The sequence below is a fragment of the Pollachius pollachius genome, assembly GCF_949987615.1.
Source record: "Pollachius pollachius genome assembly, chromosome: 4".
Lineage (NCBI taxonomy): Eukaryota > Metazoa > Chordata > Actinopteri > Gadiformes > Gadidae > Pollachius > Pollachius pollachius.
The window spans coordinates 16,088,595-16,101,774 of record NC_136937.1 but is presented as its reverse complement, the minus strand read 5'-3'; the positions used below and the strand labels follow the sequence as shown (position 1 = coordinate 16,101,774).

At 44.4% G+C, this 13,180-nt stretch overlaps 1 protein-coding gene across 1 annotated transcript in view; it reads left to right on the top strand.

Moving 5' to 3' along the window:
* Window positions 1-304: 304 nt before the first annotated feature.
* Window positions 305-13,180, top strand: part of LOC307074201 (netrin receptor UNC5D-like) — a gene marked incomplete at both ends in the record, with an annotated part of 180,244 nt that continues 167,368 nt past the window's right edge. The window contains 2 exons of the mRNA XM_079734229.1: window positions 305-327; window positions 1,020-1,132. Of these exons, the coding sequence (XP_079590355.1) occupies window positions 305-327; window positions 1,020-1,132 (136 nt within the window). The remainder of the gene's footprint in view (window positions 328-1,019; window positions 1,133-13,180) is intronic.

Sequence of the window (13,180 nt, the reverse complement as noted above, 5' to 3'; positions counted from 1 at the left end):
ATCAATTTTATTTTAGTCTAATTACATTACATTTAGGGTTGGAATTCCGCTATTGTCGTCTGATTCATGGTATCCACTGTGTTCGCCAGGGTCTCACAATGACGTAGAGCCCTCGCACATGTCTGTATTACAGACATGTAAGACCAATACTTCCTTGGGAACAAGCCTTACAAGCCAATGAGGCGATCACTATCAAAACGGGGCATGTATACTTTGATTGACAGCTACACCAGCAGACAACAAGTGTCGGGGACGGGGCTTAGATATCCTAATAGCCAATGAAGAGACCTTTCTGACATCCAGCATGTCAAACAACTTCTCGTGTGGGTGAGAAAACAAATGCGCAAGGGGTGTGCGTAAAGTAGCAGGCTCGTCGCCAGAGTGCGAGTGTGGAGCAGGTGGTTGATTTGCGCGCCCGTGTGTGGTTTTGTTTTTGTTGTGGAGTGTGGTTTTATGAAGATTTTGAAAGACGGCTAAACGCCCGGAGAAGAAAGGAGGGGGAGGGAGGGAGGGAAACATGTAAATAGTTATTTTTGTTTATTTGTATAGTTATTGTAATTTTACTTATTTACGTAACGTCCAATCAGAACCAATCAATGTTCAAACCTGTTCATGCCCCCTCTCCCCCCCTATCTCCCTCTCTCCACCCTAAAGCTGAAGGCTGCCCGCCTCTGTGTGTGTGTGTGTGTGTGTGTGTGTGTGTGTGTGTGTGTGTGTGTGTGTGTGTGTGTGTGTGTCCTTTTTTTCCCCCCTCTCTCGCTCTCACTCGCGCACTCTGAGCTTAGCTCGAGAGTCGAGGAGCACTAGGCGACTTTTTATTTTGTTCTGACCGCACTGCGAACCTCCGCAATTGCGCTGCGGTGCTCCTTACTCGGCTGAGGCGGGCAGCGCGATACAGCGCGAGGGGAAGAGTTGGACGTGGAGAGGAGGATGTGGGTGAGGAGGAGGTCGTCACGGTAAAGCCGCCACGGCCGGCGCCCGAAACAAAATGCTTCTTCAGAGAGCCCATGAGCGCGCAGCCGCGATGCGATGAGGCTCCAGACCATGATGGGACGGATTTCCATAGGATGCTACCTGAGTTGTGGCATCCTTGTGCTTTTCGCCTCGCGAGTCCCGGCTACCTCGGCGAGAGGTAGGCTACATGTTTTCAATATGAACTGTATGGAGCCTACAGGGGGTGTTTCAGCGTATGGGGGAGCTTTTATATAGGAGCCGTTATCATGTTGTATTCATTGTTCGATGTTTGGGGCGGCTGAAGTAGAGGGGCGCGCGTCGCGGCGGTGGTCCTGCACCGCGCGCTCTCCTCAGAGTGGATCAGCATCATCGCCGATTACGAGAACAAGTTTAGTTGTGTGTGCTAGGTTCGCGGAAACCATGCATACACCCTACAAGTTCTGGCATTATGTTTGGTGTGAACGTGTTGTCTAGTGTAATCCTGAATTCAATAAGTCATTGGGATGAACACATGACGCACCAAACCATCCGGAGCCAGGATAGGTCAATGCGCTCTGGGTCTGAAACAATGTCCACCGACGTGTCCCTGGTCTCCTACTCTCCCCTGTTTTCTGTATTTAAATCCGCATTTTTCAGACACGTGGGCTGTCTCGCTTCGATTCAAAATGTGAATTTTGTGACTTATCTTCCACTTCGCATGTGCGGACCTCAGGGCCGGCCCTGTACATCTGGGGTCCCTAAGCAGGATAATTTTGGGGCCCTGGTTTTCGGTTGATGGAGTAGTCTTGCCACAGAGAACAAGCAACTGTATGCATTCATAACCCTTACAGTTTGTATCCGTACCTCATTGAACATGATTTGCCGCAATTATTTTACTACTTATTAAGTATACTCATTGAAACAGTCAAAGTAAAGCTTACACACTTACGACATTTCTACTTTTACTTTACTGTCTGGATGCTGTAAATGTCGAAAATGTTCTGAAGCTTTTCTGTTGTTTGTTGTCCATGCATCACACATTGTTCAATTGCAACGTAGTAGTGGGTGAAAAAACTGCTAAGCAAAGTAAAGGTGAATCAGTTAATATGTGTCTTCGGTGATGTTTATTATAGTAGTGTCAATTAGCAGGGCAACTCCGCTCGTTATGGGAACAGGGGGCGCAAAACTTAATCTCACCTAGGGCTGGCAAATCAGCAATCCTCATCATTGCGGTTGCCAACTTGGGATCAGTCAAACCAGCGCCTGCGCTGAATCAAACATCATGCTCCTTGCTTGTTGCCCTCCCAGCAACACCAAGCATTACATAAACAACATGTGTAGGGTAGGGCTGGGCGATATATCGATATTTGAAATATATAGATATTTTTTCGAACGAGACGCTATCGTCATCATTGATATAGTTTAATTTGCGTTGAAAGTACAGCATATTTTATCAAAACAACAGCAGTTTCGAACCGCCACTGCCGCCAGCTATTTCGTAACTCTGCTTATCTCTCTCCCACTCTCCCTCCGGCTCACACACACACGGCCCGGCCCCCCTTCCACTCACATCACTTTTTTAAATCCCCTACGGCGCGAAACATGGAGTCCGCCGGCAAACGCGGCGCAGAGGAGCTTGTATGTAAGCAGAAGACCAATGGCCCCATAGTTTGGAAATGTTTTGGGTACAAGGTGTCTGACGAATGACAGAATCAGGTTTTTTGTAGAGAGTGCTTCAAATCGGTCTCAACTAAAGAGTCGAGTATGACCAACCTTTTCCATCATTTGCAGCAGCACAACATGCTCAAAAATGCGTGCAGCGACCCAAAATCTTAAGCTGTCTCGACATTAATTATTATTTATTCAGATAGAGGCAGTACAGCAATTGTCCCAAAATGATTTCGGACACCCGGACGCCCTACGGAGTGTCCGGCGGGTCTCCACTCGGGGCGGAAATCAGCTCCGGCGGGTTTCGCTCCAATGTCGCGATTGGGCTTCAGATTGATGAGGAAGTGGAAGAACCAGAGACCGTCGGGTTCTCCCGAACGTCGGGTTGGTCGGGTTCTCCGACGGTCGGGAGATATATTGATAATGTAATGGTCGGGAGATATATTAATCGATATATTAATAATATAATTATTATTAATATATAATAAGATTCAGAATATTCCGGAGGCGCACACAGCTTTTGGCCGTGATATTATATATTATATTTTAATGTTCTCAAATACGAGGCGGAGGCAGTGTCTAGTCCATGGCTTATTCAACCATCAAACTGTATTCAATTCCGAACGGTAGGAATAGTAACGGTAAATCCAAACGGTAGGTAGGTAGGCTATAGTAATAACGGTAGCTCCGCGGTAACTCCCCCCTCCCCCCCCCATCAGCAAGGCAGGTTAACGAGCACAGCGACACAGCAGGCTGGAAATGAGACCACAGCGGCGCCACCGATGTAGAATGACGAGTTGGAGCGCGGCAACGGCAACTATGTTGTTGCATCAATAAATATCGATATTTATCTTATATCGATATTCTGCTTGAAGATATCGAGATATGACTTTTGGTCCATATCGCCCAGTCCTAGTGTAGGGTTGCCAGGTCAGTCAGAATCACTTCATTTTAGGTTATCATGATCAGACCTTTATACAGTCTATGGGACAGACAGACACAGTCAAATTTCTTAATTCATAAACTAAAATGAGCTGTATGTTTATATTGTTTCCTTTCTTGTTAAGTAAATTGCTTTGTGTATTAAAAAAATAGAGTAATAATTATATGTATAAAAAAGAAGTCTGCGCTCTTGGGGGCCCCCTGCCGGTCGGGGGTCCTAAGCGGCCACTTAGTTTGCGAATGGGGGAGGGCGGCTCTGGCGGACCTGGTGGCAAAACTTAAGCTGGATTCAGTTTGTGCGTTAACGGAACATGTTTGGACAGGTTGTCTGGTCATATGGGGACGATTGATTTCAATGCTCGTTTTCTATCAAAAGTCACTTCTGGTAAACAGAAGTCTTTCGAGCTGTATGTGTGATGCAGATTGTTTTCTGCTGTTATACTTGAACGGTAATGGGTTTTGTGTGAACGTGTTGTGCGTGTTTACGTGATACTGTCCATTCCCTTCTGAATGGCCACGAGTTAAGTGCTTTATTTATTCCTTCACAGTTTGCGGTTTAAGCGTCGCGCATTACCATCTTGTAATTCTATCTTGTGGAAACGAGTTCACCTGCAGGCAGCTAAATGGACTGTTATGAATTCCAATCTGGTTCTGTTTCTTCTTATTCTAAAGCTAATCAGTGGGGACCCAGTCTAATTATCCCTGAACCATTGACACCAGTGACCACCAGAGAATGCAAAGTGCAGAAAGAAGACGACAAGACTCTGAACACTTTGGATATTTTTACTTCCTCCTTCGGACGAAAGGAGAGACATAGTGATTAAAAGAGAGAAAGATTGGGGGGGAGAGAGAGAGCGAAAGGGGGAGTGAGCAAGAGAGAAAGGGGGAAAGCGCGAGAGTGAAGGGGGGAGGGGGAGATGGAGAGAGGTACAGATATTTAGTGAAGAGAAAGGGAGCATGTGACAAGCCATGTTTTATTCATTGAGAATATCACTTCCTGGTTATTGCTTGAGCTTTGATTCAACTGACAATTCACATGGACATTTCACATTGAAGCCCTTTTGCACGGTTAGTGTGGGGGGCTATAGTGTGAGGGGCTATATCCACTGTTATTGCTCTTCTCTCTGAGATTGCACGCTGGTCGAACTATCTGGATTCTAACTATTGAATTATTGAAAAATAACCCATTTCTCTCTCCCTCCTCTATTTCCATCCCCACTTCCACACTTTCAGAGGGGACTGAGCGGTCAGATCCCCACGCAGGTAGACCATAGCAAGACTTGATGTGCTATTGTCAACTTGAGAAACAGAAAATACACAAATGAACGCTTGTCAATATATTCAATTAAATTGTATTGTGTAGCCCTTAATCACAATTACAGTCTCAAAGGGCTTACCAGGCCAAATATTTATGACATTCCCCCCTTTACCCAAGCCCCCACAAGGGCAAGAAAAAACTCCCTTGAAATTAGCAAGGACGAAATCTTGGGAAGAAACGCATAGTAGGGGATCCCTTCTCCAAGGAATGGTCAGGAGTGCAATGGGTGTCATAATTGACATACAGGTAAATACATGCACATCATATTATATTGGTGATGTGGTGCTGGCCGGTTAACCATGAGGAGAGTCCAGGCATCCAGTCCAGTCACCGCAACACGCTAGAACAGACAGAATAGTGAATTAGAACGGAAAAGTACACAGTGGAAATGTATACGGTATTAACAAACGCACAAACAAACAGAGTGGTCTTCACATCACATCTGTGTCATTTTCACACTCCTATGTTCCAAACACAAAATTGTAGAGGTGCGTTTTGAGCTTTCCTTTAAACTTAACTATCCGTCGACGCCATGGACCTATTGGTCGATGCAACGGTGACGGAGAGCTGCTGAGCGGATTACGGAGTCGGAGTAGTATACTTTGGCTAAACGGTCCGGTTGGAACTCCAACTTCAAGTTTTGAATTCTTCATTGCAAAACAAGCCTTTACATTTGCCATATTAACGCTATGTACGCCACATTTACGAACCGCGGTACACCTCTGTAACCGCACCAAAGTGCCTGTACTGTGACGGTTCGGTACAAATACGTGTACAGTTACACCCGTAGGTCTTGCGGAGATGAGTGAACGGGAAATACTTATGTTTCGAAATCGCAAAAAGAAAAGAAAAAGAAGCAGAATCAATTTGTGGCGCTCTGTGTTGATTCTGTGGCGCTATGCAACACATTGGTCTATGTATGGGAAAAACTGATATGTACATATGATGTGGTTTTAGCGCCGATATGTAGGGTTGTACGGTATAAACGGTATAGAAAGTGCCCGATGTGAATTTGCACTACGGTATGGATTTTGACGTCACTGTGAGACCGGTGTGACCGGTAGACAGTGTTGTGTGTAACGCGTTACAAAGTAAGTAACTGGGGATGTAACGGTATGAAAATTTTACCATCGGTTTTTCGTTTTTTTTTTCATTTTTTTGGCCAAGGTCTTCTGTAACAAGCGAGATTGTGCAGGGAGACCACAAATGGTTTGGGGACGTCAGGAAGACAACATAGCAAGATTGAGGGAGCCAGAGAGTGTGTGTGTGTGTGTCTCGGAAAGAGTTATGGAGCAGAATACATTAGTATATCATGTTATTAGTCTCTGTCATAGTGGCATTTTTCAAGAGCAGCAAACAGTTGTCCCATCTCCAGGTGACGAATGAATTGCGAGAGTAACCAAAGGAGAATAAATATTTAATGGCAGTGAATTCCGTTGAAATGTGCGTGAGAGAGAGAGAGAGAGAGAGAGAGAGAGAGAGAGAGAGAGAGAGAGAGAGAGAGAGAGAGAGAGACTTGCAAAACAGGAGACTGTTGAGATCAAAAATGGTTCAAACACCTCATCAAAACCTTCCCCCTATGGGGCACATTTAATGGTGTTGCTAACAACATCAGAGTTCAAAGCAGAGCGAGGCTCACCAGAACCTAATATTACAAACTACCATAAAAAAACAACAGCTAACACGATCGCATTGGCATGATTATTTTAGGATACATTATCCTATTAAAGGGCAGATTAAAGCCCCGTTTTAGCAGCAGAACTTCCGCCTACGTGTTTCTACCATGTGATGCGAGCTGAACCCACAAATGGGGTTCCTGAGGACTGCTAGTGAGGGGTTCTGTCAAATGTCAAAGCCCACGTCGAACTTGCTTGTGCAGAGTTTGCCGCCGATTGAAAAGTAACACTCTGTGAAAGATATTTTTTTGCCTCAAGTTCAGACTTGTGTTTTAAAGAGACTTCCCCACCTTTTACAACTCTCTAGTTGGAAAGATCACAGAAACGTTCCCCAACACTCTGTGAGGCCCAAGCGCAACTACAACCCTCATTTGTTAAACAATTCTTTTACTTTCTTTTATTATAGTTTTTTGTATTGTTTTCGCATAAAACACAAGCAGTCCCTATCCGATCCTCTGGAATTATCTCCTCATTAGGAGCCATTGAGCCCTGATCAGAGCTCATGGCTGAAGTAGCCTTGTTTTCTTTAATTTTAGTTTGATCACTCTCTCGTGGGCCTTGGCGGAATAACACCCTCATCAGTGGCTTAACATCATGGTGATACGCCCTGGTGCAAATATTGCACCGGGGGTGGGGGGGCATGGGGGCCTGTCGCGTTGTCCTGCTAACTACAGTGAGGGTTTCGTATAATTTAGTTAATTTATTAAGGGCGCCACCAGAGGGCGCCCCGACATTTGCCGCCCTAGGCGAAAAAAAAATAATCTTCTTCCATGGGCCCCTGACGCCATCTGGGCCCTGGTGCAGTCCACCGGTTGCACCATCGATATTTACGCCACTGACCCTCATGCACGCAAACACACACATGCACACACACGCGCAGGCACATGCGCCTTTTGATGTATGGAGGTATCATGAGTTTAGATCTCAAAGTGTGGTCAAGTGCTTTTAGCATCCAGCAAAGCACAGGGCATACGTTGAATGAAATGGAAAATACATTTCCAGTGACCCTTTGAAGATGCCTTCTTGGATTGCTCCTCCGTAAAGGAATATATACGAAGCACTCACCCTTGCAGAAAAGGCGGGAATCTCACGGTACATCATGAGGTAGAAAATAGACAAGGTTGAAGATGGTTCAAACGAGTTGTATCCATAAAATATCGGCCCATAAACATCAAAGCCAAATAAGTATGCTAGATATACACAAATTCTGTTATCAATGGACTCACCTTCTCGTTTTCACATCATCAACTCACCATGCCTGAAAAAGTATTCGAATATGATGCGAAAATCGGTCAATCAAGAGCCCCCAACGCATGCACACACGCACCTCGGATACACGCACACACAATGACACATGGAGAGGCTTTTATGATTTGTATGAACTCAATTTGTTTATTTCAACCACTGCGCCATCAACATCAAATTATTTAAAGCTGGGCTTAGGCAGACAGGCCTACATGCGCCGAAAATCAATCTTTATTTTTTTATTTATTTTACTGATGCAGCCTGCATGACGGTGAACTAGACACGTCTTTAGCCTATGTAAACTATGGCTTATCAGAAACTGTTCCTAACCTTTCAATTTCAAAAACTGCAAAATCATCTTCGCTGTCCACGCATCCATCAGTGACACTTTCTCGGCACTCGTTAATTGGGTGCGTAGATCGCTTGCACCATTATCATGTTACTTTTCCAGTCTAGAAGTGACCGTCTTGCTAGATGGGACAGTGAACTCAGGCTCAACAAATGCTATGAATGCACGAAAACCCTCCACTTCAACGAAACTGATGGGTAGCATGTCTTTCGCGACCATCTTGGAGAGCAAGAGAGTAATTTTCTCTGCCCGCCTAGCATCTTACGGGCGTAGTCGAACCAAAAAGCTAGCCACTGACTGCTGACCTGTAGATGGACCCCCAGCAGTGCTAGGTTGCTTTGCTCTGAGGTGGTTGTGCGTGGTTGTGGTCGATCCGTGATATGCCAGCTTTCCTTGACATAATTTACACTGAACTTCGTTAACGTTTATTTTATTTAACGAGTTCCATGCAGAACTTTTCCTCGGCTGACTGCATCATTAACAGCATGCCACGCAGGTAACGGTCGCAAGACAGACAGTACACTCTTCTTCTGCTATTATATGATATGATCAACATAAATATGCATCGTAGAGGTTTTGGTGCTTTAGCGACACCCTCTGGTTGAATATAATGTGTTACAGGAAGACATCTGCCTTTCTAGTGCTTGTTTCTTTTATTTTTTTCTTGAGTTTCTTTAGTAGTGGAGATAACGTGGAGTCACATTCATTATTCGATATTCTACGTGACTCCGACTATTCGACGATCGTTGCCCATTCCTAACCTGAAATTGCACTCCATAGCAGCTATTTCTGAACTATTTGTGTTTGTCAGAAGTGCCTGACAAACACAAATAGTAGCATCCGCACACGCCACAGGTAAGCGCGGGAGGAGATTATGACTTCTGGAGCGCTAATGCTAACAAAGACGTCCACATTTTCTATCTTTCCAATAAGCCATGTAGGTCTAAGCTGTGCAGTAAAGAGCAAATCCCCCTTAATCTCAACAGAGAAGACATGGTTTGCTACGTTCACGTGTGGATCGGGCATATTCTAATGATACGTAAGAGATCAAGGCTTATGCTATTCTGGGATAACGGTTGGTGTTCAGTCCTTTCAAGTCTGAAGCACACTGCCGTCGAAGGCTTTATTCTCAATTGAAAGGACTTATTTGAACATATATAATACCTGGACATGTTAACGGAGGGAAACTGGATTTTTCACTAGGGGGCTCTTGAACAATGTAGAGAAAAACTTTAAGATACTCAACCTAACATGATAATGACACCTTCAGTTTGTTTGTACTTCAATTCAATAGAAAATACCAGTTTGTGACCATCAGCCTGCTTCGACTAATAATTGACTAAAGTATGCAACATAACTGTGCATAAATAAACATAAATACTGATGCTTCAGTGTGTATCTCGGTTCTTCAGGCCACTGATGTATTACCTTTTTGTCCATCACTCAGACCCATACCTCAACAGCAACGTCCTTGCATGCTAAAGCATTGCCTCATTATCTTAAGGACATCCTATTTGTCTCGCAAGACGGGCAATATTTTAACACTCTGAGGTTTATAATCAATAAAGCCAATAGAGTTAAGACCCACAAGTAGGAGTTCAATTACACAACCTCTGCACACTTAGTAGTCAGATGACATGTCTTGTTTTACATATTACTTTTCCTGTCTACGTTCGACTTGGACCTTAAGGGTTGTTTGTCCTTCTTGTTTGTTGTATGTTTTTTCTAAAGGTGGTTCCCTGCTGAGCAGAACTAAGCGCCATGGAAGAAAAAGGCACACCTGTGTCTATAGCAGCTGTTCAAGACACTGATTTACTGCCACTATTGTCTCTGAGCATTATCAGACCCATTTACCCAAACCCTCTCTCTCTTCACTTCTTTGTCTTCTCTGTTCAACTTTCCTTTATTTATTTTTTTAGTGTGCTCTTTCCGTCCGTCCGTCCTCCCTTCTTCCGGTCTGGTCGTTTCTCCTCTCTGTCCTTCTCCCCTGACTTTCTCCATGTGAACGATGGAGCGCTCTGTCCAAAGTATTCCCCATAAACCCAGCCAATTAGCAGCAGCATGCCATTGAATCAATCGCTGTGATTGGCTGAACAATGCTCTGCCCATTTTTCTCGGCCCATTCCGTAGTGACTTGTGATTCCTGTTAAACCCATTTGGCATGGAGTAAACCTGTACATACAGTAAACCCGTACATACAGCACCTTAATTATTCATATCCTTTAGGTTACATCCATGCATTTCTTCATCCATGTACTACACATGGATGTGTGTGTTTTATATAATCATTAGTCCAATACTAAAGCAAGCTTATGCTGCAAAGCTTTGATTAGTTCATCCTTCAGCCAAGGGCTTGGGTTTGTCATTAAGACTGATAACATCGAGGCAGGGCATCGACACGTCCGCACGGAGCTAAGAGTAGTCCTCCCTCACATCACCAACACCGGGATCAATAAACATCTGGGTCCTTTCTGCCCCCTTCCTCTCTAACGGGGGGGGTGCGGACGGGACCACCTCTGACCAGAGGACAAGCCCAACTTCAACCTTCAGCGAGTGTGTGTGTGTGTGTGTGTGTGTGTGTGTGTGTGTGTGTGTGTGTGTGTGGGTGTGTGTGTGTGTGTGTGTGTGTGTCTGGTGTGTTTGGCCACAAGAGCTTCTCAGGGTGGTTACATTCAAACGACGATGCTCCCTTGATTCCTCACAGACACACACGCACACACACACACACACGCACACACACAAACGTGCACCGACATATCCGGAAGCATACTACCACAAAGAGGCTGCATATGCTTGGCATGCTTATCATGAATCAGAAGCTGCACGTTCTTCCTCTGCATAGAACACACGATTGCCATTCGGGGAGAACTTTGAATAGCAACGTGTTGTCTGGGTTAATTGATTGGAAGGTCTCCTCCTTTCAACTAATGAGAATGAACTGCCTGTTGCCAAAGAGCCAGCTAATGTCTACATAGCCCTCTATTACTGTGTGTGTGTGTGTGTGTGCGCGTGTGTGTGTGTGTATGTGTGTCGGATAGCTCTAATCCAAAACAATAATTGGATAAAAGGAGAGGATAAAGAAAAAGATATAACTCTAATTACCAAATCGGGCGATCATGAGTCATCTGGCATCTGTTACGGGCAATTTTCTCCCTTTGTCTCTTCTTTTGGTATGTCCAACCTGTGTGATTTACTCAGGCTACCTAGTTACCAACTCAGGCTTGATTTTTTTATCTTTGGGTAAGAAGAGGCAAGGGGAGAGAGGCGGGAGAGAGACAGAGAGCTAGAGAGGGGAGAGAGAAAAAATGAAAGTGAAAGTAATGGAGTGGGCTCATCGATGCCAAGCAGTCGAGGAGGGCTGAGGATTCTTCTGTTTTTTCTGTCATCATCGGCTCCATGAGGGACCGCCTCAGGAGGCGGTTAATTAAAGAACAGTGTGGAGTTCAACGGCCTAGCTAGCTGGTTCCCTCCAAAACGGGCTAGCTAGTTGATTTTTCTTTTGGGTTCAATGTTTGCCAATCACAGAAAATAGGCCATGTTTTCTTTTGAAAAACCCTGGATTATTTTAAATTAGAAATACCTTCATTTTTCCATCTTGACATGCATGATTTTCTGCATTTGATTTACTTGATTTACTTACTTTCATTGTTGTTTTTATCTCCAGAGACTATGGAAGTTTGGTTTAATCAGGGCACTTTTTAATCCTACGGCTTGATAATGTTACCATTGGATGATTTTCACCTGTCTCTTTACTGTTAGAAATTTCGGGGGGGAGGGAGGGGGGGGGGGGGGCATGGAAACCCACCCTTAATGGTACTTTGTCAGCCCATTACCGCCGTTTGAGCAATGAGGCCTACATGTCCGTGCATCTTTAGAAGAGATAAAAGATGACGAAGAAAGCAGTGTTACCTTGGCCTCCTGTTAAGAGCGCATGAAGAACTGCTGTGATCCACCACGTCCACATGTCTCTAGGAGAGAGGGGGGTTACGCAGGAGGAAGTGGACACAAACTCTATATGAAGGGCTGCCTAGTCATCAGAATGTTACCTCCCCTCGCTCTCTCCCTCTCTCATACAAACATGAGGTAATCGCTATAAATAAAGAGAAGATATACTAAAGGCCAATTCACACCCTCGGCAGAGGTCTTCAACGTTTTCCAGGCCAAGGACCCCCAAACTGATGGAGAGATGGAGCGGGGACCCCCTACTTATATATTGTATAAAATTGTGTTTTATATTAAACTGGTCCTATAGTGCCATGTATAAATGTACCTTGTTATTTTGCATTCAATACTAAGATATTCAAATAATACACAGGTTCATATATTCATGTTTTTATTTTAAACATGTGCAAGGTACAGTGAGTAGGGTGGCCATGCCACTGCCATTCATAAACATAACATAATAAACTGATACCTGCCAAGATCAACAATGTCTGTCAATTGCATGTAATCATGCATAAAAGCTATTCAAATGGACATGTTTAAAACAAACGTGAAAACGAAAATTAGTGATGTTTGTTAGTGTCTTTCTTATCACTTCGCGAGTAGTCCGGTAACTTATCAACCCCAGCGTGTCCGGTTGCTAAGCGACGTCAATCGCTCTGCTGATCGCTTATTTTCCCGATAATGACCGGTACACTATCCCTAACATAACAGCACTCTCTATCTCCCAACTGTCTTCGCTGCGCACTCTCATCCAAATAAGTATTGTTTGCGGTGGAGGAGTGGGTAGATATAAAGACCGGACGAGAAACTGACGTCGCAGTGCTGTCCTTCTTTATTGAAGGAGCAGGCAGGACTTTCATTAAAATCAAATACATAAAAATGTTGCAGCCAGTCCAGAGACTGGCTGCAAGCGTACGTACGAACGTACGCTTACCACTTTTGTAAATGCCATATATATAGTACATTCGGATCGCATGATAGGAATAGATCTATTCCGATTAGAAATTGGATCAAAAGTGTCCATTTAAATGCGGCTAGTGTGTTGGATTAATGTCAATGTGTATTTAAAGACATTTCAATTTGTGGAAAAAATTGCGGGGGGAA